This window comes from Rhinoraja longicauda, chromosome 13 (genome assembly GCF_053455715.1).
Source record: "Rhinoraja longicauda isolate Sanriku21f chromosome 13, sRhiLon1.1, whole genome shotgun sequence".
In the NCBI taxonomy this organism is placed as follows: domain Eukaryota; kingdom Metazoa; phylum Chordata; class Chondrichthyes; order Rajiformes; family Arhynchobatidae; genus Rhinoraja; species Rhinoraja longicauda.
In genome coordinates, this window is record NC_135965.1 from 51,698,775 (window position 1) to 51,726,704 (window position 27,930).

Genomic DNA, 27,930 nt, shown 5'->3' on the forward strand with positions numbered 1-27,930 from the left:
CCAAGTGCTAGTTAGATCCATGTTCAGAGAGATCAAAGAAAACATGCAAAAGACAAACATTCAGTTCAGTGGGTAGAGCAGTGTAAATTAATCCCATCAGTCTGAAGAAGGGTCTCGTCCCGAAACGTCACCCACCCCAAACCGTTAGAGACTCCCCCACATTCACCACATTCAAAACATCGCTGAAGTCTCACCTGTTCAGTACTGCCTTCAACCACTGAAGGTCACCTCACCTTCTGACTCCTTTCTCTGTTCATTTATTTATTTACTTATTTATCTATTTATTCATTTCCCTATGTTCTCAAAATCTCTGTAAAGCGTCTTTGAGTATATGAAAAGCGCTATATAAATAAAATGTATTATTATTATTATTATTATTATTCCTTCTCTCCAGAGATGCTGCCTAACCCACTGAGTTACTCCAGCATTTTGTGTCTACCTCCCATGAAAGCATGTTGCTAAACAGAGGGGGAGCAGCGAGAGAGCATGTTCCATCAGTCTGAAGAAGGGTCGCGACCCGAAACGTCACCCATTTCTTCTCTCCAAGATGCTGCCTGACCTGCTGAGTTACTCCAGCATTTTGTGATACCTCCCATAATAGCATGATGTGCAAACAACTTCACAATGGAGACTGCAGCTATTAAACCTTAAAACAAAACAACAAAAATCTTAACAAGTGCAACATTTTCTGTTTAAAACTAGAGTATTTGATTTCATAAAATCAGCTTTGAGTTAACTTTAATCTTGTTTTCCTCAAGTTAATGTGCATTTGCAAAGTTGTGCTTGAAAACATTAAATACAAATTATATTATCAAGCTTGAAAGAGTTCAGAAAAGATTTACGAGGATGTTGCCAGGACTAGAGGGTGTGAGCTGTAGGGAGAGGTTGAGTGGGCTGGGTCTCTATTCCTTGGAGCGCAGGAGGATGAGGGGTGATCTTGTTGAGGTGTACAAAATCATGAGAGGAATAGATCAGGTAGATACACAGAGTCTCTTGCCCCGAGTAGGGGAATCGAGGACCAGAGGACATAGGCTCACGGTGAAGGGGAAAAGATTTTATAGGAATCCGAGGGGTATCTTTTTCACACAGAGGGTGGTGGGTGTTTGGAACAAGCTGCCAGAGGAGGTAGTTGAGGCTGGGACTATCCCATCATTTAAGAAACAGGTAGACAGGTACATGGATAGGACGGGTTTGGAGGGATATGGACCGTGCAGGCGGGTGGGACATGTTGGCCGGTGTGGGCCGAAGGGCCTGTTTGCACACACTATCACTCTCTATACCTATGACATATTAGCACAATTGGCAAATCAACTCAATTGGGACACAAGAACAATAAATAAAATGCTGTTCATTAAAAATCTAACTAGAATTTACAGATCAAACTGCAATCCAGCCTCAATCCACTGTTTATGTGAAACAGTTTGTGTTCACTAAATTGTTCTGTTCACAGGGGAGAGATATTCTTTGTTTCATATTTCTGAATCAAGATAAAAGGTAATGACCATGTACAGTTCTTCCATTTAAACTAGTGATAAAGAGATTACTTTTTTGGCAACTTGTTTGAATTATCCATACCGAACCAAATAATGAATGAAACTCCAGAAGTGAAGAAGTAACAAAACTTGAAAGACCATTACCATACAGGTTTGCTTACCCCAACTTCCGACTCAGATCTCTTCTTAAAAAAAAAAAGTTTTTTTTTCATTTGGAAAATTGCTTTAAACATTTGTCCCTTTGCCATAGTTTCTTAAGCCTCCATTTGAGGTATTGCCAGTCTTTGGTCCAAAATTGACAGCTGTCATGAGTACTGTTTTTGACTAGTTAGGCAGATAGATGAGATAGGCTGAGCAACATACTATTCAATGGAAAGTCAAACTGGAGTGATAAATCTGGATAGCCTAATGGTTCAGATAATGGACAATGGGCTCCAATTCTGAATATTCCAGTGATTTAAAACCTTTCAAGGCACTGGTCAGGCCACATTTCAAGTATTGTGAGCAATTTTGGGCCCCATATCTGAGGATGTGCTGGCACTGGAGAGGGTCCAGAGAAGGTTTACCAGAATGATCTCAGGAATGAGTGGGTTAGCATATGATGAGCGTTTGACAGCACTGGGCCTGTACTTGCTGGAGTTCAGAAGAATGAGGGGGGACCTCAATGAAACGTACCAAATAGTGAAAGGCTTGGATAGAGTGGGTATGGAGGGGATGCTTCCACCTCTCCCCATCAGAACTGCCCCCTCCATCGACTCCTTTAAGTCCAGGCTCAAAACCTATTTCTACTCCCTAGCGTTTGAGACTCATTGAGGAGGCGCTGTGAACTGTTTTGTATGTGCTGTTGTGTTTGTATGCTACTGTATGTTTCATTTTTTCCTTAGTACCTAATCAGATGTACAGCACTTTGGTCAACGTGGGTTGTTTTTAAATGTGCTATACAAATAAAATTGACTTGACTTGACTTGACTTGACTAGTGGGAGAGTCTAGGACTAGAGGTCATAGTCTCAGAATTAAAGGACATTCTTTTAGGAAGGAGATGAGGAGGAATTTCTTTAGTCAGAGGGTGGTGAATCTGTGGAAATATTTGCCAAGAAGGCTGTGGAGTCCGTCAATAGATATTTTTAAGGCAAAGATAGATAGATTCTTGATTAGTACAGGTGTCAGAGGTTATGGGGAGAAAGCAGGAGAAAGGGGTTAGGAAGGAGAGATAGATCAGCCGTGATTGAATGGAGGAGTAGATTTGATGGATCAAATGGCCTAATTCTGCACTTATCACTTATGACCTTAACAGATAGCATGCAAGAATTTGAAACTAATATCATGTTTCCAACTTCTATGTGGAAACAGCATTGATATATTTTTGGAATTCCATCACTACCACTGAAAATTCCTTACTAGGCAACGTACATTTTAAACCAAGAGCATGACATTCTGAATTTAAAGGAAACAAACTATTGGCTGTACTTCACCCTATAGTAGAAGATAACATAAACAGTCATTACTCCATTTTACATATTGCACTGAGATATATTTTCAAGTATTATGTCCAGATCGAATCCAACCACATTTTTCCCTTGTGATAGCAGGAAAGGTTTTATTACTCTTGAAGATGTACAGGTCTGAGAAGTGAAGACAATACAAGTCACCGTAAGATTTTTTTTTTAAAGTGACTCTTTTCTTTGGAAAGGTGATTGAAGTTCAAGATTGTTAAGGGGACTGACCTAGATAGACCAAAACAAATTGAATATTTTTGCAAAAAATCCTGGAACTCAAAATTAAAAATTAAGTAGGGCATACCGTAAGGAGTTAGCAAAGATGACTACTGATATAAAAATTGGAATTTTTTTAATTGACCTACGGAAAAAAGCAGTCTCGGGAGGCTTTTTAACCAAACGTTTATCTTGTTATTTTCCTCCTTAAATTAAAGAACTATCCTAAGCCCAATGAGAGCATCAATAGTACTATGCTGTAACAGATACTGGTATTTTATTTATGATTTACTGAAGGTTATGAGTATGTTTAGCTGGTGCTGTTATTATTGGTATTAGTTTAATATTGTCTCGTGTACCAAGATACAGTGGAAAGCTTTGTTTGCATGCAGTTCAGTCTAATTATACTTCACGAGTACAATCAAGCCAGTACCAAAGTAAAACAGGTAGTGCAAAGAGAAAGTATGAGAGTACAGAATAAAGTGTTGCACCGTTACACTTAGTGCAAAAGTGCAGATTAAACAAAAAGAGGCTATTTTGGTGTTAGGGTTGAAACACTAATAATAATTTTTAATGAAATAAATGAGATACAATCTGTGACCAGTTGCTACAGAACAGTTCTGACCAAACTGTTCCTTTCTCATAACCAGTGGAGTTATGACAATGTGTAAGCCATTATAATTTAGATGTTTCCAACTCACTAATTTGAATGACTACACTCTTAACGTACAAATAAACTCAATGCAAGTTTGAAAAGTGATGGATCCAATCCATTCCAAAATGAAGTAGACATTACGACTCTCACCCCCTCCCTACCTTGCCAGTTGAGAAGCATTTGTGAAAAACAGGTTGTACAATTCATTGAATTAGTATTTTATGAAGCACCTTGAGACACTATTTGTAAGAGGACAATCCAGCCTTGGCAGCAGAATTACACTGCGGCTTCCATTTTATTTCAAAACAATCTGCTGAAACATAAATGCACATCAACGCCAACATCGGAATCTATTTTGATTTAACCTTACTGAAATACATCAAACTCACTCATTAAAGAATTTAAGCTAGAAAATTTCACTCATTTGTCCTCCAATAAAAACATACATTCTTCTGCAACTAGTCAGCATATTCACAAAGCTTTTCCTCATTTATTATAATATATTACTGTTCCACAGATCACCAGACTTATTTTCCCTCAGCTCGTTGATAATTTTGGTAAGACTGTCAATTTTCTGCTCTTTTCTCTTCAGTTTTTGTTGAAGTACTCTGAACCTTTGCCGCTGTTCTTCGTTCTTCTTCCTTTCCCAAGCAAGCTTCTTTTCTAAAGTTCTCCTGATGATATCTGGACAAGGATTCATGAAATAACTGTGATCCTGAGGAAACGTAATTCCCGTCAGATCTTGATCATATTGAGAAGAAAGCACAGTCTCACACTGCAATTCTTCTGATGGCTGAACAGAGGTGGACAGATGAGTCTGTGTTTCAGGGACAAGTACTTCTGTAGATATCCAGGTTGTTCCCTCTGATATTGTTGATCTGTCAGATGCTTGATCTGCAGATGATGTAAATAAACATGGCAAAACATCCGCCGATACATCCACCGAACCCACAAGTGTGGTACATGTATCCGATTGTACTTCAGGCCTTGATAATACATTGGCTGTCCAATGAAGGGCGTCCGAACAAAGAACTGCAGCTGAATCTTGAGATTCTTCCTCTAAACGACCCATGATTAATCCATCTGAAACAGATTCCATCTTGTCCTCTGTTGCAGGTGTTTCAGTTTGCACTCTGCAGTTAAAGACTGCAAGAACTTCTGAAGACTCTGCTTCAGGTTTTAAGGGCACTTCTAATACTTGAGTGAATTCAGCCAAATTCAAGACAGCTGCTGCGGCCAGCTGAGCTAATCGCCCCGAGTTTAGAGTGTCGGTGGTTAATGCAGACGGTTCATCTATTACTTTAGTTGGCCCGACTGGTTGATGTAATGTTTCATGAGCTTGCAAGACTGACATCTCCACCTCTGAAGATTTCTTGTGGTGTCCACCATAAGCCGCTTTACTGGACATTCTGGGGCCTGTAGACTGCAAATTAGTGAAAATGTTTGAATTGTCAATTCGAAAATAAAAATTCAATGTCGTGCTGCATTGTTCCAGCTTTGAGACAAAGTAAGCTCTTCAAATGTACTTTACTTGCAAAATTTCAAAAGCATTCAGAATGATCACTTGTGAAAGGATATAAACAAGTATTAACAAACCCGACTTTCACTTCATCTTCAAATTCAAACCTCCAAACCTCATTAATGTACCTCGGGATCATTTAAAAGAACTAACCCTCTTTTTCATGTTTTTTTGCTTCTACAGCAAATTAGATTTTAGCAATTCAGCATTCCCATAAAATCCATAAAATATATCAACTGAATTGTTTTTTTGGTACACCAGTAGTTAATGACAATGCAATTAAGGACAACTTTTTGATGCAAGAGTTTGTTACTTAGATCAATTCTATCTTAAATTTATTTTTTTGTTTAAATTACATTTTGATTTTAATGCAAGTGTAGTGCAAGGGGCAAAATTTAGAGGAGATGAGCGGGACAAGTTTTTTTTTTTTACAGAAAGAGCAGTGGACCATTGGAACATGCTGCCAGGGGTGGTGGTGGAGTCAGTTATGATAGTGGCATTTAAGATGCTTTTAGATAGGCACGTGGATATGCAGCAAATGGAGTGATAAGGGTCAGGTGCAGGCAGAGGAGATTAGTTTAACCTGGGGATATGTTTGGTCTGAACATTGTGGGCTAAAGTGCCTGTTTCTGGTTTGTTTTGTTCTATGTTCTATATATGATTAGCCAGCCAACAAATTACATACTTTCAATTTAATTACATTGAAAAGTTAAACTTAATCAACATCACCAAAAATCATTTATCAAGTAAAGAACAGACACAATACCTTATTTTTAGGCGGTGGAAATATGGTTGGTACAGAGGAAAACTTTAAATGCCTTCTATCATTCCGTTCTTCAAAGCATTCTTTAATGAAGTGATCACTGCAAAGTGTTGCTCTCGGAGATGGCACCCAGTTTTCTCGTGCTACGGCTTTTAACCATTTTGCCATGAGGTCAGGTCTTGAAATAGGAAATCTACGTCAAGATAACCATTGGTAAATGAGATGAATATGCCTTACTGAAACTGAATGCTTAGGTTTGAGTTGATCCAAGTTGTTATGTCTATCAGTCAATATATCTGCTCTGCAATTCTCTGCACAGCAGTTTGCCAGCAATTTCCTTATACTGCCCAGATGTCACTTAGTTAGAGTGATCACGTTGATGGTCGGCATGGACTCAGTGGGCCAAAGGGCCTGTTTTCCTGCTGTATCTTTCAAACAAACAATCAAGGCAGTCCGAGGATGTTATCACAGTGAAATGCAAATAACAAAACACTTAATTATCAATCATTACACATCTTTGGGTCTTCAAATATAAATTTAAACACACTGAAAACCATAAATGAGCAGCCCTTTAGATAGACAGTCTCCAATTTAATTTCATTGTATTTAGCTTTAAAATCTTAACACATGGCAAGACAATGTAATGTTTATCAGTTGCAATTAGTATCAGAATTCCCTCCGAGTTCTCCTGCATGCAATAATTTGTTGGAAGTGTAATTTTGTTTTGATCTTTACCACTGGAATAATGAATAGAATGAAGAAAAAAGTTCCCTCCATATCTTCTCAAAATAGAATTTGATTCATGGACATTCACATATCAAACCCTTACAACAGTATAAGAAAATAACTGCAGATGCTGGTACAAATCGAAGGTATTTATTCACAAAATGCTGGAGTAACTCAGCAGGTCAGGCAGCATCTCAGGAGAGAAGGAATGGGTGACGTTTCGGGTCGAGACCCTTCTTCAGCCCGCCCCCCTGACATCAGACTGAAGAAGGGTCTCGACCCGAAACGTCACCCATTCCTTCTCTCCTGAGATGCTGCCTGACCTGCTGAGTTACTCCAGCATTTTGTGAATAAAAACCCTTACATCAGAGTCTTCTACATTTCAGAAACATTACATTTTTAGCAGGAAAAGAATCCACAAACCTGTCTTCATTAACATTTAAGTGGTGGAGTCAACGACTTACCAAAGTGCCACTATTCCCAGGGTGCATATCTCTGATCTGTCCTGGACCCAGCACATTTATGCAATCATAAAGAAAGTCCGTCAATACCTCTACATCCTTGGAAAATTGAGGAGATTCGGTATTTGACAAATACTCTCTTGAACTTCTTACAGGTGTACGGTAAAGAGCATATTGACAAGTTGCGTCACGGCCTGGTTCAGCAACTCAAATGTCCAGGAATGAAGGAGATTACAAAAGGTAGTGAATCATGCCCGGTCCATCCCAGGTACTGACCTCCCCACCATCGAAGAGATCTAGTTGAGGCGCGGTCTCAAAAAGGCAGCACCATCAAAGACCCATACCACCCTCTTATTTCACTCCTGAAATCGGGAAGAAGGTATAGGAGTCTAAAAACTATAACGTTCAGGTACAGCATCTTCCCAACAACCTTAGGCTATTGAACATTACAAACCAAACTCCAAATTACCAACTGCCTAGGTTGCACTAGGGTCTTTGGGCTTTATTTTTGCACTCATGGAGGTTTATTTAAATCAAACTTTAAATTTTTTTATTACATTAACTATTGAGTATTGTGCTTATAAACTCTTATGTTGCTATGCTTAAGATTTTCATTGTTCCCTTTCGATATATATGACAATAAAACACTTGACTCTTCTTGACTCCCTTGCGTCATCCACCCGATTACGGTGAGAGTGTGGAAAGGAAAATAAGAGGGATGCTCAGACTTCGAGCTTTCGGATAATAAAGTCTCTGCCTTTGTCTAAACTATGGAAGTAAGATTAATTAGAATCCCAACACGTTCAATTTAAAAATAAATACAAAATATCCAACGCACTGCGTGAAACTATATAGCAACACCATATGATTACAGAGGTCACTTTGGAGAAATCCTGTTTTTCATGGATTGAGGACCTTGCTTTCCTCCCGAGATGTAGGATTGCAATCGCAGCCTCGACTTCCCCGACCACACTACATCGGGTCACGGACAAGGGCATCAAGCCGGGGGCAAGGAACTGCAAATGCTGGTATACAAAATAAGCGCGCACACACACAAAGTGCAGGAGTACTCCAATGGGCCATGCAGCATCTCTGGAGAACATGGAGATGGGTTCCGACCCGAAACATCACCCCGTACATGTTCTCCAGGGGATGTTGCCTGGCCCGTTGAGTTACTCCCGCACTTTGTGCCTTCTTTTCTAAACCAGCATCTACAGTTCCCTGTTTCTACATCACTCACTGGGAAGACATGGTCATGGATGGGTTCCATCAGAGCGATTTCTAAAAAGAAGGCCTCGCTCGGGGTGAATCGACACCCCCGACAAACAGCATTCGAGCTCTCTCGCCGCGTACCTGTGGAAAGTTATGCCACTTCCTTTCTTGAAGCGGTTCTTGCAATCCAGCGCGCTGCACGAGACTGGCATCTTGCAGGTGAAGCCAAAGGCAGCCCTGGGCACCCAACCTGAGCCCTGCCTGCCTGCCTGCCTGCAAGAAAGATGGCGGGCGATGGGCGCTGACGTCATTTGGAACCCTGCGGAAAGGATACATATAATGTTGCAATATTCCCAGCCGCTACTGAGCGACTCGACTCGCCGCACGCCTCACTGTCTCACTTTACAATGACAACAATTCATCCTTTTGGGAGGAATTATAACCGACCCCTTTGTTCCCCCCCACCCAAGGTAATTCTTGATACGTCCAAACACTGCGATATTTTACAAATCTGCAATTGCAAAAGCCTCCAAAAAAATCGCATTAATGAAAAAAATATGTTTTCGTGATCCAGATTTTATTTTTGCGTTCTGTATTCCTTGCTATTCCCTTCCGGGAGCACCCGTCGCTCATTGTTATCATTAAAAACTACAACTCCCTGTTTCCACCCGCTTCGCCCAATTGGCCGACGAACAAACCCACATCAATCTGATTGGCGACTGTCCTACCGGTGGTAAGTAATAGAAACGAAGGAAATGAGTGAGTGTGCTGAGCCTGATGCGTTTTCGCCCGGATTCTGCAACAATGCGAACAACAGTGGCTGCGATCGTGATCTTTGCTGCTTTGACAGCTTACTATGTATACATCCCACTTCCGAACACGGTCTCCGAACCCTGGAAATTGATGCTGCTGGATGCAACGTTCAGAGGAGTACAGGATATGGTACAGTTTCTCTTTCAATTCCATACTAGTTATACAACAGGTTGCAGAGAATTTCAAATTAAAGGTTGGAAGCACCATTTTCACAACTGAAGGAAATTACGTTAGTTTACATTTACTGTTTGCATGTTCATGTTTGCATTTCTCTACAATTTCAATGAAAACTATAGCTACATGCGTCATTTCACTTTTACTCTGTGAGAATAATTTACTGATAATCGTATCCTTTCTCGAAAATAAATTCACGTAGGAGCACCATCATGACGAACAAACGGGGAATGCCGGCGGTGATTTCCACACAGCTGTGACATTCGTTAGTGCGAGAATTAGCATAGTTCTTCAAGGTCAATTGCAATTCGCGCCTGTTCGTGATCTTTGTTTTCCTGCCTTTACACTTAAAAAAAAGATATATAAGAATTTGTACAAATGGATGCCCTAATTTCATCTGCAGGATGGGCCAAATCACCTGACAACTGACGAATTATTTTGAGGTTCCGCATTGTATTACTTTGACCAAACCAGAATTACAGAACCGTCCAAGTTAATCTGTTTCCTGGTGATACTGGGCGAGGTTTAAAAGGTGGGAGAATCCATTTATTTCAATAGGCCCAGGGGATCTTTAATGTCCTCAAGAGAAGATGGTTATGGGGAGAAGGCAGGAGAATAGGGTTGAGAGGGAAAGACAGATCAGCCATGATTGAATGGGGGAGTAGACTCGATGAGTGGAATGGCATATTTCTGCTCCGAATCCTTACGATTCTATTTGATATTTCACATGACATGCTTGTACAATGAGCTTTGGGTATGACAGAGAGAATACCTGTCAGCTGCACAAAATTATGTTGTGCATTTGAGGTCTTCAACTTATTTTAAAATTAAGTAATAAGGTGTATCCTACCTAAAGAATCAGAGGCCAGTATCTTCCTCAAGATAAATGTTTTTCTTTAACATTGTTGATGTTTATTCTTAATTTTACTCCAACTACCTGTCACAGATGTGGCCGCTCCCTCAGTCCCGAAAACTACCTGTTTAATCCTTGGTACTCTTGTGAACATTTCTAAGTAGCTCTCACCCCAACTCCATCCCATCCTAATCTCTGCTCTCTGTAGAAGAGTTTTTCAACTCTTGCTACGATATTATTGATCACAAGTTGACACAAAATGCTGGAGTAACTCAGCGGGACAGGCAGCATCTCTGGAGAGAAGGAATGGGTGACGTTTTGGGTCGAGTCTGAAGAAGGGTCTCGTCCCGAAACGTCACCCATTCCTTCTCTCCAGAGATGCTATCTGTCCTGCTGAGTTACTCCAGCATTTTGGGTCTACCTTTGATTTAAACCAGCATCTGCAGTTCTTTCCTACACGTGTTATAGATCACCCAAGGTTACCTGTGGGAGCCTTTTCCTTGAGTAGGGGAGGCAAGTATTGCTGCCAGAGACAGTTTAGGTGTCCCTGATTTATCTTAACCTAACCAGTGGAGCTTTGTGCTCTAAAGATTGGCAGGAGCCACCAGAGGTTTTGTTTAGTTTATTATTGGCATATCAAGGTAGAGTGTTTATTATCACGTCCCAAAATGGAACAATGACATTCTTACTTGCAGTAGCACAACAGGTAATATAAGCATAGTACTCAGTAGATACCAGAAAAACAACAAGTTCAATAAATCAAAAAAGGCTATTTAGTGTAAAAACAAAAACGAACCCCGAAGTCCTTAGTATAATCAAGGCAGTTTGTAGTTCAGTGTTTAGTTGGAGTTCGTAGTTTTCAATAGCCTGATGATAGTCACAAAAAGCTGGAGTAACTCAGCAGGTCAGCATCTCTGAAGAAAAGGAATAAGTGACGTTTCGGGTCGAGACCCTTCTTCAGACTCAGACAATAACCTGATGGTCATGTTGGGGTTGTACTGAGATACAGTGTCAAGCTTTGTTCTGTGTACTATCCCTTCAAATCCTACTATAAATGAGTACAATCACACATAAGTAAAAGAGTGGAGAGATGAAAGTGGACAATAGTAGATCCCCTTCTGGGACAATATGCAAAGAATAGCCACGTTCCGGTGCCAACTTGCATCAGTCAAGTCTATGTGTTTCTTTAGGGCCAGTGTCCTGGTGGCACTGGGCGAGTGTGGAAGTGTCAATGATATAGGGATTAGCCTGATTCTTCCACCACTGCTCCATGCAGCATCTACAGGCTGTGCTCGATCTACCCGCTCACCTGGCTTCTGAAGGGCCTCCCACACCCACTTCTCTGCCAATTTCAACACCATGACCCACTCTCTGATATGTCGCTGTTTGGCTTGGTTAACTGGGCTGCAGATAAACACAACTGCACAGACTTTGGAAGCATTTTTAGTCCATATTCAGCCTTTGCTCAGTTAAGGCACTGCTTCTTTTAATCAGAATTGTTATTGGGTTGAAAAAAATCAATTAATAGGGAATCCTAGTGAACAAATGGTGAAAAATCCCAGTGATGGTTTTTGATACTGGTTTTCCAAGAGATCCAAAGTGGCATCTACTTATGTAAACATAGAATTGGAAAACGTTTGATAAATTGCTATGTAAAGAGGTTGCTCCAGAGGAGGTCATAACAAATTAAACCGGCACATGATGTCGTGCTTCCTGTCTTACGATGGAATTGTCTTGGTTTGCACATTTTTCAGTTTGGAATGGATCATAAATGAGGAAATTTAAGAAGAAGGAAATAGAAAGTGTCAGCACAATAGCACAGCCGGTACAGCTACTGCCTCACAATGCCTGAGACCCAATTCGATCCTGATCTTGGGTGCTGTCTGTGAGGATTTGTACGTTCTCCCTGTGACCTCATGGGTTTCCTCCAGGTGCCCCGGTCTCCACCCACATCCCAAAGACGTGTGGGATTGTAGGTTAATTGGCCTCTGTAAATTGCCTCTAGTGTGTGGGGAGTGGATGAGAAAGTGGATAACATGGAACTAGTGTGAATGGGTGAACGATGGTTGGCATAGACTTAGTTCAGTTTAGTTTATTGTCACGTGTACCAAGGTACAGTGAAAAGCTTTTGTTGCTTGCTAAACAGTCCGGAGTAAGACAATACATGATTATAATCGAGCCATTTACAGTGTATAGATACATGCTCACATAGGTGAGCCAAAGGGCCTGTTTCCATGCTGTATTTCTGAAACTAAAGCTGTAATGGGAGGAGTACATGAATCGAGAAATGTGACTTTAAGAAATGCATATAACCCACTTTCTCGTGATAATGTTGTAACTGAACATGACGCATGCTTTCAGCCCTTGGCTTGCTTATTAATCTCCTTTCTATATTTAAATCCATTTTCAACTCCATTGCTTTCTGGGGGAGGCTAATGAGCTGGTACCTGCGGGGAAAATAAGGCTGCCAGGTGCACCTAATGAAGCCTGAAACATTTATGTAGGCTGTTTCCATTGCAAATGCAGCAGAACAGGTACATAAAGTTGAGTGGGCAAATATGATACTTTTCTTTATTGTCAAGACGGAGAATGTACAAGGAAGGAAGTCACGTTCGAGTTCTATATAATACTAACCGGGCTATAGTTAGAGTACAACATGCAGTAACATTACCAGATGATTGTGAAAGCACTGGAGAGGGCCCAGAAAAGGTTTACAAGGACATTGCCAGAGATGGATAGTTTTAATGAGGAGAGGGCCTGGTTCCAGGCTGTATGTCCAAACTAGCCGAAAGGTTGGCTATCGGGAGGGCTTTTATTTGGAACAGAGAGGCAGAAAAGATTGGTGAGCAGAGGAGTCAATTGTAGGGGAAGAGATCTCAGTATTTTGTAGGAAGGTTAGAGAGGAGTAAAGAAAAAAAAATTCAATTGTCCAAAAACAATAATTGTCCAATTACAATAATGTTCTATTTCACCAAAAGTGACAGTATTCCAAAAACATGTAAATTATTTCCAATATTGTATAACCAAAGGACATGCGTTTAAGATGAGAGGGGAAAGATTTAATAGGAACCCGAGGGGCAACTTTTTCACATAGAGGCTTTAGTTTAGTTTACCAGTTATTTCCTTGCTTTCAAGAAATAGAATTGTGTCTTCCACAAAGCAGACTGATCTTATTTTTGAACATAGCATACTAATTTAGAAAAATATTTTTTAAACTTTGAAGGCACGTGATAGTTCAGTAAAAATAAATAAGATTAGGTTTATGATGTGGATTTTGCCACAAGCCTTGAATAGGAAATGTCAACTTTCTGGAATAGGAAATGTCAACCGTTTACAATTTATTAACCTTGGTTTTAGCTATTGAACCAGCTGTCAACACCAGTAATATTGTTACTTCAAAGAGTGCAGCTAATTTTTGATTTCTAAATCCTTCTCGTTAGAACCTCAGGAAAATCCTTTATGACCCATTAAGTATAAATCATCGCTGTTACGTCTTGGAACAGATCGCTGAGAGCAATTGATTTCAACCAAAGGGAATGTCGACATTATACAGATCAGCAGGTCTTTAGGGAGGACATTCTTCACCTCAAAAGTAATATTTTTAACTCTAACCATGTAATCCAGGCCACAGGTCTACTAGTTGCACATTAGGAGGAACTTGATGACTTTCTGGTCTGAGTAGGATGTTATCCTAGCAGTACAATTTGTCACAAAAAAACAAAGTGTTGGAGGAACTCAGAAGAAATTTCTGTTTGGGACCCTTCTTCAGACTCAATTTTCCCCTTCCATTGTAAACTATTGCAGTAGAAGTCATGACAATAGTCCACATGAGTGAAAATGAGTAATTAATTGTTCCATATGTAAAATGTCATTCTAGATCTGTTCCACAGCCTATTAAACCAGTAAGAACATGGATTTAATGGAGAACCTCCACTTACATGCAAATATGACTGTAAGCATGTTGTCGTTAAACGCAGGCGAGGCGCCAGAAGACTGGAGGGTGGCTAATGTTGTACCTCTATTTAAGAAGGGTTACAAAAACAACTGGGAACCATAGATCAGTAAGCCTAACATCTGTGGTAGGGAATTTACTGGAGAGGATTCTGAGATATGATATACATGCTTTTGGAAGGTCAGGGATTGATTTGGAGTAGTCTGTATGGTTTTGTGATGTGCAAGATCATCTCTCACAATTTTGATTGAGTATTCTGAAGAAGTAACCAACAAGGTTGATGAGGGCTAGATGACATACGTTGTCCGCATGGACTTTAGTAAGGAGTTTAATAAGGTTCCACATGGTAGGCTGTTCGGGAAGAATAGATCGCAAGATATCCAGGAAGGGCTAGCTAACTGGATACAGATTTGGCTTCATGGAAGGATGCAGAGAGTGATATCATATCATATCATATAGGCATGATTGGTGAGTTTGCTGAGGACACTAAAATAACTGGTAACGTAGACAGTGAAGATGATTATCAAGAATTGGAGTAGGATTTCAATCATTTGGGCAAATGGGCCGGGGAATGATAAATGGAATTATATTGGAATGAGGACCCAGAATTCTGAGAATCATCTTCTATATACCAAAACTCTCGTTTGTTTGGTTGTTTGTTCCTGAACTACAGCCATAACGGTACACGATAGTGCGACAATTTTAGGCCCACCTTACTCACCGTCCTCCCTTTGGTGCTAATGGAAGAAGTTTCATTGAAATCGGTGTTATATTTTTAAAGTTATTCACATTTTAAAGTTTAAATCTGTCTCCTAGGGAGGGAGGGGGGCGGGAGGAAGGGGGGGGAGGGAGGTTAAGGGGGGTTGGGAGGGGAGGAGAGGGTGAGGTTTGGGCTCAACAGGTCCACTTGGTCTAGTAAATTGCTAAAATTATGAAAGTTGGCCGTTCAGCTCTGAGACCATGGTAGTTCTCATTGCCTGTTTCCCCACTGCCCTGCATTTCTTTTCTTCCAAGTGCTCGACTTCAATCCCATTTATTTTTTAAACTACTCTGCCAGGCAATGCAGTCCACATATTAAGCATGCACTATATTTTTTAAGGTAAGTTTCTCCTCAAATCATCTTTTGGTTCGATTGCTAATTATCCAAACTCCAACTCCTTACCCATTCCAGCTCTCTATCTAATCTGCCTTGACCCTTTTACATTAAACTGTTCAGTCACAGTCTCTCTTGATCTTATCCACTTTAAAAAGAATTGTTGCAGTTTTCACAGCTTTTCTCCGCAAGATAAATCTCTCATTTTTGTGACTATTTTGGTAAATCTTTTATGCACTTTCTCGAAGGTCTTCATTTTGTTTTGCCTCTGCACTTTTAGAACAATTTGTTTAAATTTGGACTCTTGTATTTTGTCATTTCTCTTTCTACCTTTTTTATTTTGTTATGTTTAATATGTAAAGACGTGTTGACTGACCTATTGCCCATATCCTTATGCAATCTCATTACTTTTTGGTGAACTTTCCTCTATATTCAGCAATGATCAGCTGACTTCTGTACTTTGTAGAAGTACCATGTGTCACAGCTGAACAGTTCCACAATGTCAACACAGAAAGCCCAACCAAACTCGTCTCCAAAATCCTGGATCTGGGAGTCAGTACAGCATGTCTGCCACCAGATCCTCAATTTCATGATGTATAGATTACAATCAATGAGGATAGGCAACAAAATATCCTCCACAAAAATTCAAAACCAGTGCCTTGCAAGGATGCATTCTCAGCCCAATCCTACACTCTGTAAACTGTGACTGTGTGGTTAAATTCTGCTCAAATTCCATTTACAAGTTTGTCTTGACCCGAAATGTCACCCATTCCTTCTCTCCAGAGATGTTGCCTGGCTCTCCAGCATTTACTCCAGCATTTACTCCAGCATTTTGTGTCTATCTTTGGTTTAAACCAGCATCTGCAGTTCCTTCCTACACATTTGCAGATGACACTGTTGTGGTGGGCCAGATCTTGATGATGAGACGGAGTACAGGAAGGGGATAGAGCTGAGTATCATTTTATGAAGACAACATCTGCTCTCTCAATGTCAAGAAGACGAAGGAGCTAATTATTGACTTTAGGAAAGGAGTTAGTGTACATGCCACAGTCTGCATCAATGGTGCCGAAGTGAGATGGTCAAGTTCCTAGGTAAATATCGCCCATAACTTGTTCTGGACTGAGCAGATTAAAGCTAAGGTCAATAAAGTGCACCAACATCTCTACTTCCTCAAAAGCCAAAGGGAGTTCAGCATATTTCTCACAACTCTTACCGACATCTGCAAATGCATAATATGAAACATCCCATCGAGATGCATTATAACTTGATTTGGCAACAACTCTGCTTAAAACCGCAAGAAATTACAGAGAGTTGTGGATATCACCCAGTCCATAACACAAACGGGTTTTTCCCTCCATTGATTTTATCTGCACTTCACATTGCCTCAGGAAAGAAGCCAATATCATGAAGGACCACTTACACCCCAGTCATCCCATCTGCTTACCTCTCCTATCGGGCAGAAATACAAATGCTTGAAAGCACATACCACCAGATTCAGGAACAGCTTCCTCCCCATTTTATCAGACCACTGAACGGTCCTTCCATCAGCTAGGGTATTGTCTGATTCACCTCTACCCCATTAAAGACATTGGCCATTTTTTTCTTGTATGTTACCTCTGCTTTTCTGAAATCTGAAACAAATGAACTAAAGTTGTTTGGTCTTTTTAAACGCTTACTTTTTGCATAAGCCACACACCGTGGAATGTTGTGAAAATTGTACAAATGGATACCTGAAAAATAGGACACTTGCTGCCAATTCCCCCCTTCCCCCCCCCCCCCCCCCCCCACACACACATAAGTGCAATATATTGAGCTATAAAGACAGTGCTTAGGTTAGTGTAGAGCAGTGCACCTTCAAACCATAAGGGTCGGGGGACCCTTCTGAAGATCGGTCCATTCCTCCATAGATGCTGCCTGAGTTCCTCCAGCACTTTGTTTTTATATGCAATAAATTATATATCTTGGTTTGTGAAGTTTGACCACGAAAATATAGATTCAATTAATACCACTTTTGTCTCTCAGTGTCATCTCGTGCAGCGGCTTGGACTCGGCCACCACCTGAAGGCGCTGAATTTTGTCATTACTGCATTTGATTTGCTTGCCCCGCAATCAAGTGAAATTGTGAAGGTGACGGACACGACTTTTGATGGAGTACAAGTCAGAGTGTTTGAACCCAAGAGGAAGCCGAGTGGTGATCTAAGACGAAGCGTTATTTACATACACGGTGGAGGCTGGGCTTTGGGAAGTGCAAGTAAGTGAACTGGGAGCAGCAAGTCTCTTAACCTTCCTTGAAATATTCATTTTGTGTGTTCTTCATCCAGAGAGGCAATCCAACAGGAATAAACCATTTTAAACTTGAACATGATCTGCCATGCAATAAGACATAAGACCAATGAAGATGGGACATCTTGGTTAGCATGGGCAAGTTGGGCTGAATGGGTTGTTTCCATGCTGTATGACTATGATTCCTAACCTTTCTGGTACTTAAGATAGACACATAGAAACATAGAAAATATGTGGAGGAGTAGGCCATTCGGCCCTTCGAGCCTGCACCGCCATTCAATATGATCATGGCTGATCATCCAACTCAGTATCCTGTACCTGCCTTCTCTCCATACCCCCTGATCCCTTTAGCCACAAGGGCACAACTCCCTCTTAAATATAGCCAATGAACTGGCCTCAACTACCTTCTGTGACAGAGAATTCCACAGATTCACCACTCTCTGTGTGAAAATGACACAAAATGATGGAGTAACTCAGCGGGTCAGGCAGCATCTCTGGAGAAAAAGAATAGGTGACATTTCGGGTCGGCACCCTTCTCCTGGCGGTACTTAATCTGTGCTTCTTGGAGGTGAGATATAATAATAATAATGCATTACATTTATATAGCGCTTTTCATATACTCAAAGACGCTTTACAGGGATTTAGAGAACATAGGGAAGTGAATAAATAGATAAATAAATAAACGAACAGAGAAAGGAGACAGAAGGTGAGGTGACCTTCAGTGGTTGAAGGCAGTACTGAACAGGTGAGACTTCAGTGATGTTTTGAATGTGGTGAGTGTGGAGGAGTCTCTGACGGTTTGGGGTAGTGAGTTCCATAGGGTGGGAGCAGCGATGGAGAAAGCCCTGCCCCCCCAGGATCTGAGTTTGGTCCAGATGTGGGGGGATAGGAGATTGGCAGCAGCAGAGCGGAGGGTGCAGGTGGGAGTGTGCCTGTGGAGGAGGTCGGTCAGGTAGGATGGGGCCAGGTTATGGAGGGCTTTGTAGGTCATGAGGAGGATTTTGTACTGGATTCTCTGGGGGGATGGGGAGCCAGTGGAGTTTGTAAAGGACGGGGGTGATATGGTCACGGATCGGGGGGTTGGTGAGTAGACGGGCAGCGGAGTTTTGAATGTATTGAAGTTTACTGATGATTTTTTAGGGTGCGCCATAGAGGAGGCTGTTGCAGTAGTCCAGACGGGAGGTGATGAAGGCGTGGATGAGGGTTTCTGCAGCTGTGGAGGAGAGGGATGGACGGAGACGGGCAATGTTTTTGAGGTGGAAGAAGGCTGTCTGTGATGTGTTTGATGTGTTTGTCGAAGGAGAGGGTTTGATCAAAGATGATTCCAAGATTCCGGATGTGAGGGGAGGTGGATACTGGGAGACCATCAATATTGAGGATGAAGTTTTGGGTGGATTTGGTGAGCGTTTTTGGACCAATGATGATGATTTCAGATTTGTTGCAGTTGAGTTTGAGGAAATTTGATTGAAGCCAAGATTTTATTTCAGTTTGTCAGTGTAGAGTGTGTGGTGGTGGAGATTGACTTGGTGGAGATGAAGAACTGGATATCATCGGCGAAGCAGTGGAAGTTGAGACCATGACGGCGGATTAATTGACCTATATTGGACTAGTGGATAGTTGTTGCTGTTGACACCTATGGGGATAAACTCTCCAGAAAGTCTATGTTTTTTAAAAATATATACTCAATATTTTAACATCACTGAGAGACCTTGTGGCTCTTTGGAAGAAGATGGAGCTTCTTTGGTTTGGACTAAACAGTACTATATGTGAAATCCTCGTCTGGAAGAAAACAGATAGGAATTTACAAAAAACGAAAACAGGCAGTTTGGTGGTTTTCTTCTGCTATGAACAATTCCTGAGGCGTGCCTGAACAACTATCTGAGTCTAGGACATGTATCTGCCTCTGGGACTCGTGTCTTCTCCAGGAAAGATACTGTACAAAGGGAGTAGAAATCCAAGGCCACAATGACTTGTTTTATTCACTAAAAAAATCAATTGAAGGCTTTGTCTTCTACCTGACTTCCACATTTTGCCTCCTCCCTTATATTTTTCTGTTGTTGATGTAGGAATGCGATCCTATGACCACCTTTGTCGGAAGATGACAAATGTAATGAATGCTGTTATCGTCTCTCTTGAGTAAGTATTTGCAGAGTAACAGGATAATTTCCTGGATGATGTACTTTCTGAGTTTTTTGGTCAAAAGCATAGCTCGATATGCTCAATTGTTGTTCAAAATCCAAATTTGAAAAATATATATATGGAGGTTTAGTTTAGTTTATTGTCACGTGTACCGAGAAGCTTTTGTTGCATGCTAACCAGTCGTCGGAAAGACTATACATGATTACAATCGCAAACTGCAGATGCTGCCATCTGTAGCCTAGTTGCCTGTAGTTGGAGGAACTCAATGGACCAGGCAGCATCAGTGGAACGAAACCTGCCTTCAGTGTACAACATCTGACCGTGTTTCTGAAATAGGCATTAAACCTTTGTGACTGAACCCAGACCCATTGCAGGTCTATGAATCTGGTATTTTTGCGGGGGTTTGGACCCATACCACACCTATTAAGGAAAGTATAATGTCTTCCATAACAACCAGGGGAAAAAATAAGCTAATATGTGCATAAAGATGAAAATGGAAATGTATTATTTGACTGCCGAATGTTCACTAAGGTCACACACAGTTCTTGTTACCTGCTGATATGCTGTGCATGGATCTGCACACTCACAGCTTTCTCCCCGAGCTCCATCTTGAAATTATTTTATCAAATGTATGCGTATACATTGAGGATCCAATCATTGCCTGTATACAAAAAAATCATAAGTTTCCAGACCACTTGTATGAAGTTACTTGCTGTTATGAACCATTCTGCTAGGACACAGAACAGTACAGTACAAGAACAGGCCCTTTGGCCCACAATGTCTGTGCTGAACATCAGTTCAGTTTATTGTCACGTGTACCAAGGTACAGTGAAAAGCTTTTTATTACGTGCTCTCCAGTCAACTGAAAGACAATACATGATTACATTTGAGCCATTTACAGTGTAAATACATAATAAAGGAATAACATTTAGTACAAGGTAAAGCCAGCAAAGTCCGATCAAGGATAGTCTAAGGGTCACCAAAGAAGTAGATAGTATTTCAAGACAATAGACAATAGGTGCAGGAGGAGGCCATTCGGCCCTTTGAGCCAGCACCGCCATTCAATGTGATCATGGCTGATCATTCTCAATCAGTACCCCGTTCCTGCCTTCTCCCCATACCCCGACTCCACTATCCTTAAGAGCTCTATCTAGCTCTCTCTTGAATGCATTCAGAGAATTGGCCTACACTGCCTAGAGAGTGCTCTCTGTGGTAGGAGATTCACTTGCCTGATACCTTTTGCCCGATGGGAGAGGGAAGACGAGGGAGTGGCCAGGGTGTGACTTGTCCTTGATTATGCTGCTGGCCTTGCCAAGGCAGCATGAGATATAGATGGAGTCAATAGAAGAGAGGTTGGTTTGTGTGATGGTCTGGGCTGGGAACTTGATGCCAAGACCAACTCTTATCTGCCTGCACTTAAACCATATCCCTCCATTCCCTGCATATCCAATGGAGAATGTCTTTGCACAGATATATGTTGTGATTTCAAAACTGATCACTTTGTTTCAATACTTCCTTAGCTCATATAATTTTCTTTTTACCTATTTAAATGTTTTAATGTATGTAGTAGCTCTTGAGAAAATGTTGACACTAGACAGGAAGGGGCCTTGGTGGTATCCGTGTTCTTAGTTATCTGTGATAAGTTATGGAATACTTGAATTGTACAGAGTGGAACCTTTTTTACCAGTTTTATTGAATCATGCGATTGTCAAACTTTATAAATTGATTCTCATTGAAATTTGCATTATCCATTCTTAAATGTAGATACCGCCTTGTCCCAGAGGCTCATTTTCCTGAGCAGTTTAATGATGTTTACAGTGCTACTAGATATTTTCTGCAGCCTGAGATCTTGTCACAATATTCAGTGGATCCAAATCGAATTGCGGTTTCCGGAGACAGTGCTGGGGGAAACCTGGCGGCTGCCATATGCCAGCAGGTAAATTACATATTACACAAACCACACAGTTCCCATAATATATTGGCTGATGGCCTACTATTAATTACCACGATACCTCCTACTGTAATGTTTTAAAATGTAGAACATTTTGGGGGGATGATTACAGATAGTCGAGATATCCCTGGAGGCTGACGGCTCAGGAGGTTGTTGGCAGAGACGAGGAGCAATAGGAAACTCCACTGGATGGGAAGAGGGCCCAGTATAGAAGGGTGCGGGCAGAATTTGCACTATCTCTGCCTTCATTGTCAGGGTGTGGCTCCTGCGCCCAACCAGGCGATGCTTTACATCTGACCACAATGTCAGAAACCATCATCGGAAGGAATGGAAAGCCCCCAGACATATTCTCCAAATCATTTATGAAAAACTATTATCAAAGATGTCAATTATTGGGAGTTTCTATGTGAAGGATTGTTTAAAATCTTCAAAAAATTAGGAACATTGCTTCAAATTTTTTTAGCATTTCTCTTCAATCGGAATTGACCTAATATTTTTGTATTACGGATTTTTGTCCACACATTGAAAATATATTTATGGCATTGACCTGAAATGATATTCCTCTTTACAAAAGCTACCTGTCTGCCCTGTTGTGTACTTGCAACATTTCACTTTTATTTTTAACAATCTTTTTTCCCTATGTTTGTAGCTTGTCGTGGACAGGAGTGTCACTACCCAACTCAAGCTTCAAGCTCTTATATATCCAGTACTTCAAGCTTTTGACTTCAATACTCCTTCTTATCAACAAAACACGGCTACACCCATCTTGTACAAACAAGTCATGGCCCGATTTTGGTTGGAGTATCTAAATGGTGACCCAAGATTCGTCCAGGCAATGTTAGTCAACAATCATACAGCTTCGGACCAAAGTCAGCTGACCGCCATTCGAGATCGATTAAATTGGACAACACTTTTACCACAGTCATTCAGAAAGAACTTCAAACCTGTTGTCCAGATAATGGGAAGTCCACAAGTGATCAAGGAATTGCCAGCTTTGCTAGACCCAAGAGCAGCTCCACTAATTGCAGATAAAAAGATCCTGCAACTGTTACCAAGAGCTTACATCCTGACCTGTGAGCTTGATATTCTAAGAGACGATGGAATAATGTATGCCAAGCGGTTAGAGGATGCTGGGGTAGAGGTGACTTTAGATCACTATGAAGATGGATTTCATGGTGCCATGATATTTGCACTGCCCCCTACCAATTTTGATGTGGGAAACAAGATCATGAAAAACTATATAAACTGGCTGGACAAAAATTTGTGAACATTTGGTCAGAAGTTGAGAAATTGTAGCAGAAAGTATTACTGCAAGTTCTTTTCAAAATGATCTTATCTGTGCAATGCAACTATCCAATGCAAAGTTTTGTCAAAGAAAGTTGAGACTGCCTTGTTAGGCTTGATCTGTATGACAGGTGTATTCTTTATACTGCAGCAAATCTATATCAGGAATAGGCATAATTTGGGAAGAAGTGGCTTTGATAACCTTCGGCAAGGTTTTGATTTGGGCTGAAAAAGTGGTCCTGTTTGGTATCTTGTTACTTTTAAACTAAACGTGTTTAGAAATTATCATTAGGTCAACAATGTTGTGTGGTAATTACATCAATGAAAAAATTCTTCCACAAGGGCATAGGCAATAATGGGCAACAAGAACAGGAGTTGTCCATTGACTAATATCATAACGCATTCTCTGCCTCGGATTCATCTTCCATTATTATTCTAATAGATCCCTGCCTATTTATATTTTCAACATAACATTTTTAAAATCCTAATCCTAAATAACCAGATTGTTACTTCTAGATAGGGCAAACATCTCTCTATCCCATTCAGAAATCTAAATGTTCATTAGGATTACACTCGTTCCTTTACATAAAGGGAATATTCATAGAAACATCAAAAATAGGTGCAGGAGGAGGCCATTTGGCCCTTCAAGCCAGCACCGCCATTTATTGTGATCATGGCTGATAATCCCTAATCAGTAACCCGTGCCTGCCTTCTCCCCATATCCCTTGATATAATCTAATCTACTTAATCTACTCAGTACCCTCCACCTAGAAATCAATCTGATGAACTTTCAAAGCACATCCACTAAGGTAACACAGTAACTCTTTCCTTAGAAACCAAAATAATGTTCTATAATAGTCTTCTAACCCAAACCTAAATGCTGACAACACTTAGCTTGTCAAGCAGCATCTGTGGAAAGAGAAACCAAATTAATGCCTTGTGTCCTAGACTCATCATCAGTTCTAATGGAGAGCCTCAAACATGTAACAATAACAGTTTCTCCTTCCACAGTTGCCGTCTGATCTGCTATGCGTTTCCAATTGCTTGTGTTCATATAATTTAACATTGTATGATTTAGATACAAGAGCACCCAGGTTCCGCTGAACATCTGCATGTTTAAGCAGTCTCTTGTCCCTTCATCAAATGAAATGTCATTGCTCTGTATTATTCCATTGTAATTTGGATAACCACATTCCTCCATAAAATATTCTTTGCACCATTTTCATGTCTACTCATCTAATCTTTTTCCATTCGATGTCTATGTTGCTTCCTCTCTGCTTATTTCATGCCAGCTTTGTAACATTATACTTCCCTCCTTCATCTAAGTAGTTGTTACAGATTATGGCTGGTGGATGTCAAGCACTGATTTTTGATATTCCAGTTACATCTCAATAATTTTTTGGCGTGCAAAGATCGCCAGTGAAACTGAATTGATAGTCGTAAAAGTTATAGATGTTAGTGTGGCTGTTATAGATGTTAAATGCTTTCACAATGTTTGTTTTCCATTTACCACAACAAATCTCCTAAGAATAAAGGGGACGCCATTTAAAACTGAGGTGAGAAAAAACTTTTTCACCCAGAGTTGTGAATTTGTGGAATTCTCTGCCACAGAAGGCAGTGGAGGCCAATTCACTGGATGAATTTAAAAGAGAGTTGGATAGAGCTCTAGGGGCTAGTGGGATCAAGAGATATGGGGAGAAGGCAGGCACGGGTTACAGATTGTGGATGATCAGCCACGATCACAATGAATGGCTGTGCTGGCTCGAAGAGCCAAAAGGCCTCCTCCTGCACCTATTTTCTATGTTTCTATCTCTTTAACAAGCCATACAATTGGCCGATCCAGATCTCTGATATTTGAATCATGACTAATTAATTGCAATCACCACAGTTCTGAGGATGTTCTTGATCTTTTTAAACAGATTGTTGGCAGTTTGAAAAGAATATTCATCCAACCTAATTTTAAAACATTAATTTTTCTCTAGCTTTCAATTGCCTGTTTAAAAATTGCCCAGAGCTTAATTTTTTTTCCATCAGAATTCCTTGATCAGATTGATGCATGTTCATTTTTCTTTGTTTAACCACAATTTAAAATTCTTTGTTTGATTGGGAACAGTAAAATTGTAGTGAAGTTTAGTCTGGTAAGAACAATATTCAGAATTATTTGACTTAATCTGAAACCCGTTTCATATAGAATATAGTATATTCTTCTTTCGCTGCTTTTAGTTTCATTAATTTTCCTGATCATGCTGAAATGTTGGACTTAAAAATAACAGTCAACTAATCTGCTGCTTTGAAATGTTAATCTCCTGTTGCATAAAATTGACCTTTATTATGAAGTATGCAAACATGAGGTTGATATAAAATTCTGCTCTGCCAAAGGACAATAGACAATAGGTGCAGGAGGAGGCCATTCGGCCCTTCGAGCCAGCACCGCCATTCAATGTGATCATGGCTGATCATTCTCAATCAGTACCCCGTTCCTGCTTTCTCCCCATACTCCCTGACTCCACTATCCTTAAGAGCTCTATCTAGCTCTATCTAGCAATGTTGGAAATATTTTCATTGAACAGGTCTAATCTGATTGCTGATTGAAGATTATCTATGTAACCTACCGCATAAAGATGCCTGTGATTAACTTGTTTTAGGTTAACACTCTGTTTAAAAATAGCATGAACATTTAAACATTACCCAATCAATACGATCTCTCATCTCCTGAAGTGGTGGCTCAGTATCGGGTGGAGTTTCTAAAGCTCTCCTGATAACTTAAAAGTTGTTTTTCATGTGATCCCAGACTCTGACTATTCTGGAATTGCCAAACTTGATCTTCTCCTCACCAGTTGCTTGAATGGATTCAGGCGTTTTTTGACATGATCAGGAGTGAAAATTCTAAATCCTATATTGTGCAATCCTGAACTGAGTGCCTCACTGAGCAAATAGTGGCTGTTAAAAAAAGAGAATTATTTTAAAAACTAAACTGAAAATACAAATGGAAACAAACAGATATTATTGCTTTAATATTTAGGCTTCCTGTAAAACACCTATTGCAGTAGCAATGCACTGAAGTCAGCTAACACTTATTCCTTGGATAGACACAAAAAGCTGGAGTAACTCAGCGAGACAGGTAGCATCTCTGGAGAGAAGGAATGGGTGACGTTTTGGGTCGAGACCCTTCTTCAGACCGTTCCTTCTCTCCAGAGATGCTGCCTGTCCCGCTGAGTTACAACAGCTATTTGTGTCTACGATTTAAACCAGAATCTGCAATTCCTTCTAACACTTATTCCTTATTTTTTATACTTCCTTTATAAGGCACATTTAGCTTTAGTTTAGTTTTGGAGAACATAGTGTTGTTAACATTAGCAATTATTAATTGATCAGTCAAGTAAGTGACAATAATTTCAAAATTTATGGTCAAAATTAAAGTCAGATTGATGTGGAGGATCAAAAATGTTAGCCTGAACAATTTTTATTTTAAATTCTCTTTCAACAGTATTCATTCCCCTCTCTGTACTAATTTATTGTCTACTTGGGATGTATTGTTTATGTGTAACCAGTGCCTCTGATAATACTCAGAATCATAGAACTTTGCATGGAGCAATGAAATTCAATATATTATTTTGAGGTAATGACCAAAAAGTATATAATTGTTTGATATGTACATAGGAAGTTTATGGGGTGAGGAAACAGGGAATCACTGTCAATTCTTAGATAGAAAGTAATATAAATGAAAAATAAAAGTACAATTGCAATTTGCCAGAACTGTGTGAAAATAACAAGTTCAAAATTTGGCACATCACTAACTTTTTTTAATCAACTGGAACCTGACATGCTATAGAAATGACAGACTATAATTTTGTAATGACCTTTGGAGTTAATTCAAGAGCTGATAAGTTAACATCAGGTGAATGTTTTTCCTTTACCTGAGAAATCTAGTCCAAATGGTGGATATTCATCAAAAGTAAAATTAATATTTAATTTGTAAGTTTCTTATGGGAAAAAAAAGAAGCGACTAAATAATTTGTGCTGTATTGACTTGAGAATAGGGAGACAGGTCCATCTTTCAAAATAAATGGATCAGATAAATCAGCAAATCCACCATTCAAGTTTTTTAGACTGTGCATAAAAATGATTGTTTAAGAAAAGGGCATTCATAATGTTTTAATTTATAAAAGCAATGGCAGAAGTCAACTTATTAACTGTTAGGGGGAATATGGCTAGATAATAGATAAAATGCAATGCACTCTCCCCCCCTCCATGATTACAAGCTTTTCCATTTAACCTTGTACATAACCTCTGTGTTATTGTATTACAATTTAAACATTTCATTCTGTCCTACTGCAATATGGATATATATATATATATAATGTGAGTGCACTTTAAAGTATGCTAGGCAAATAAAAACTAATCTTGATGGAAAAAAATGGTTTGAAGACCAGTTATTTAAGAATCTTGTTTCATATTATTGGTTTCTTATGTAGTAATTCAAAATATATTTGCTTTCTCACCGTCATATCTATTATCCAGATTCACAATGGATAAGATTGGTCAAATCTGAGCAGCAACTCAAAGATAATGGAGATCCTGATGTGTATTTATCGCACAGCCATTGCTTCTGAAGCCTACTGTAGATCAGCCATCTAGTCTTCCATGTACAGCTATTGCAATTTGCAGCTGGCACTAACCAGTATAAAGTCGCAGAATCTTTAAAGACACATCAAATATGTCACTAGAAGGCTTTGTCAGGCAGGGTTAGTTTGATTCTATACTTGATTCTGATTATATACTCAGTGTGAGAAACTACAGTAAGCTACATTTTAGCAAGGTTCTGGGTCTTCTAAAGTTGAGTAAT

The 27,930-nt window shown here is 40.0% G+C and overlaps 2 protein-coding genes across 5 annotated transcripts; one reads left to right on the forward strand and one right to left on the reverse strand.

The window, feature by feature from the left end:
• Positions 1-3,743: 3,743 nt before the first annotated feature.
• LOC144599711 (uncharacterized) lies at positions 3,744-9,328 on the reverse strand. Of its 4 annotated transcripts, none has more exons than XM_078410960.1 (5): positions 9,271-9,327; positions 8,684-8,861; positions 7,334-7,626; positions 6,147-6,336; positions 3,744-5,284 (listed from the first exon to the last, which is right to left on the reverse strand). In XM_078410960.1, exons 4-5 carry the CDS (start codon positions 6,309-6,311, stop codon positions 4,355-4,357), a joined length of 1,095 nt encoding a protein of 364 aa, XP_078267086.1. In that variant the 5' UTR covers positions 6,312-6,336; positions 7,334-7,626; positions 8,684-8,861; positions 9,271-9,327; the 3' UTR covers positions 3,744-4,354. The 4 variants fall into 4 exon arrangements, with proteins under 4 accessions (XP_078267086.1, XP_078267085.1, XP_078267083.1 ...); XM_078410959.1 differs by having other exon boundaries at positions 6,147-6,571; positions 9,271-9,326; XM_078410957.1 differs by lacking the exon at positions 7,334-7,626 and having other exon boundaries at positions 9,271-9,328.
• On the forward strand, positions 9,276-27,517 carry LOC144599712 (neutral cholesterol ester hydrolase 1-like). Its single transcript, XM_078410961.1, has 5 exons — positions 9,276-9,484; positions 17,450-17,678; positions 19,777-19,846; positions 21,614-21,785; positions 22,450-27,517. Exons 1-5 carry the CDS (start codon positions 9,320-9,322, stop codon positions 23,065-23,067), a joined length of 1,254 nt encoding a protein of 417 aa, XP_078267087.1. The 5' UTR covers positions 9,276-9,319; the 3' UTR covers positions 23,068-27,517.
• The last annotated feature ends 413 nt before the right edge of the window (positions 27,518-27,930 follow it).

Coding starts and splice junctions, on each gene's coding strand:
- LOC144599711 (XM_078410957.1), bottom strand. CDS start 8,853: ATGACGTCAGCGCCCATCGCCCGCCATCTTTCTTGCAGGCAGGCAGGC. Junction 6,337..8,683: donor AGTGGCATAACTTTCCACAG/GTACGCGGCGAG, acceptor ATCTTGACGTAG/ATTTCCTATTTCAAGACCTG. Junction 5,285..6,146: donor TTCCACCGCCTAAAAATAAG/GTATTGTGTCTG, acceptor ACTAATTTGCAG/TCTACAGGCCCCAGAATGTC.
- LOC144599712 (XM_078410961.1), top strand. CDS start 9,320: ATGCGTTTTCGCCCGGATTCTGCAACAATGCGAACAACAGTGGCTGCG. Junction 9,485..17,449: donor TCAGAGGAGTACAGGATATG/GTACAGTTTCTC, acceptor TTTGTCTCTCAG/TGTCATCTCGTGCAGCGGCT. Junction 21,786..22,449: donor CGGCTGCCATATGCCAGCAG/GTAAATTACATA, acceptor CTATGTTTGTAG/CTTGTCGTGGACAGGAGTGT.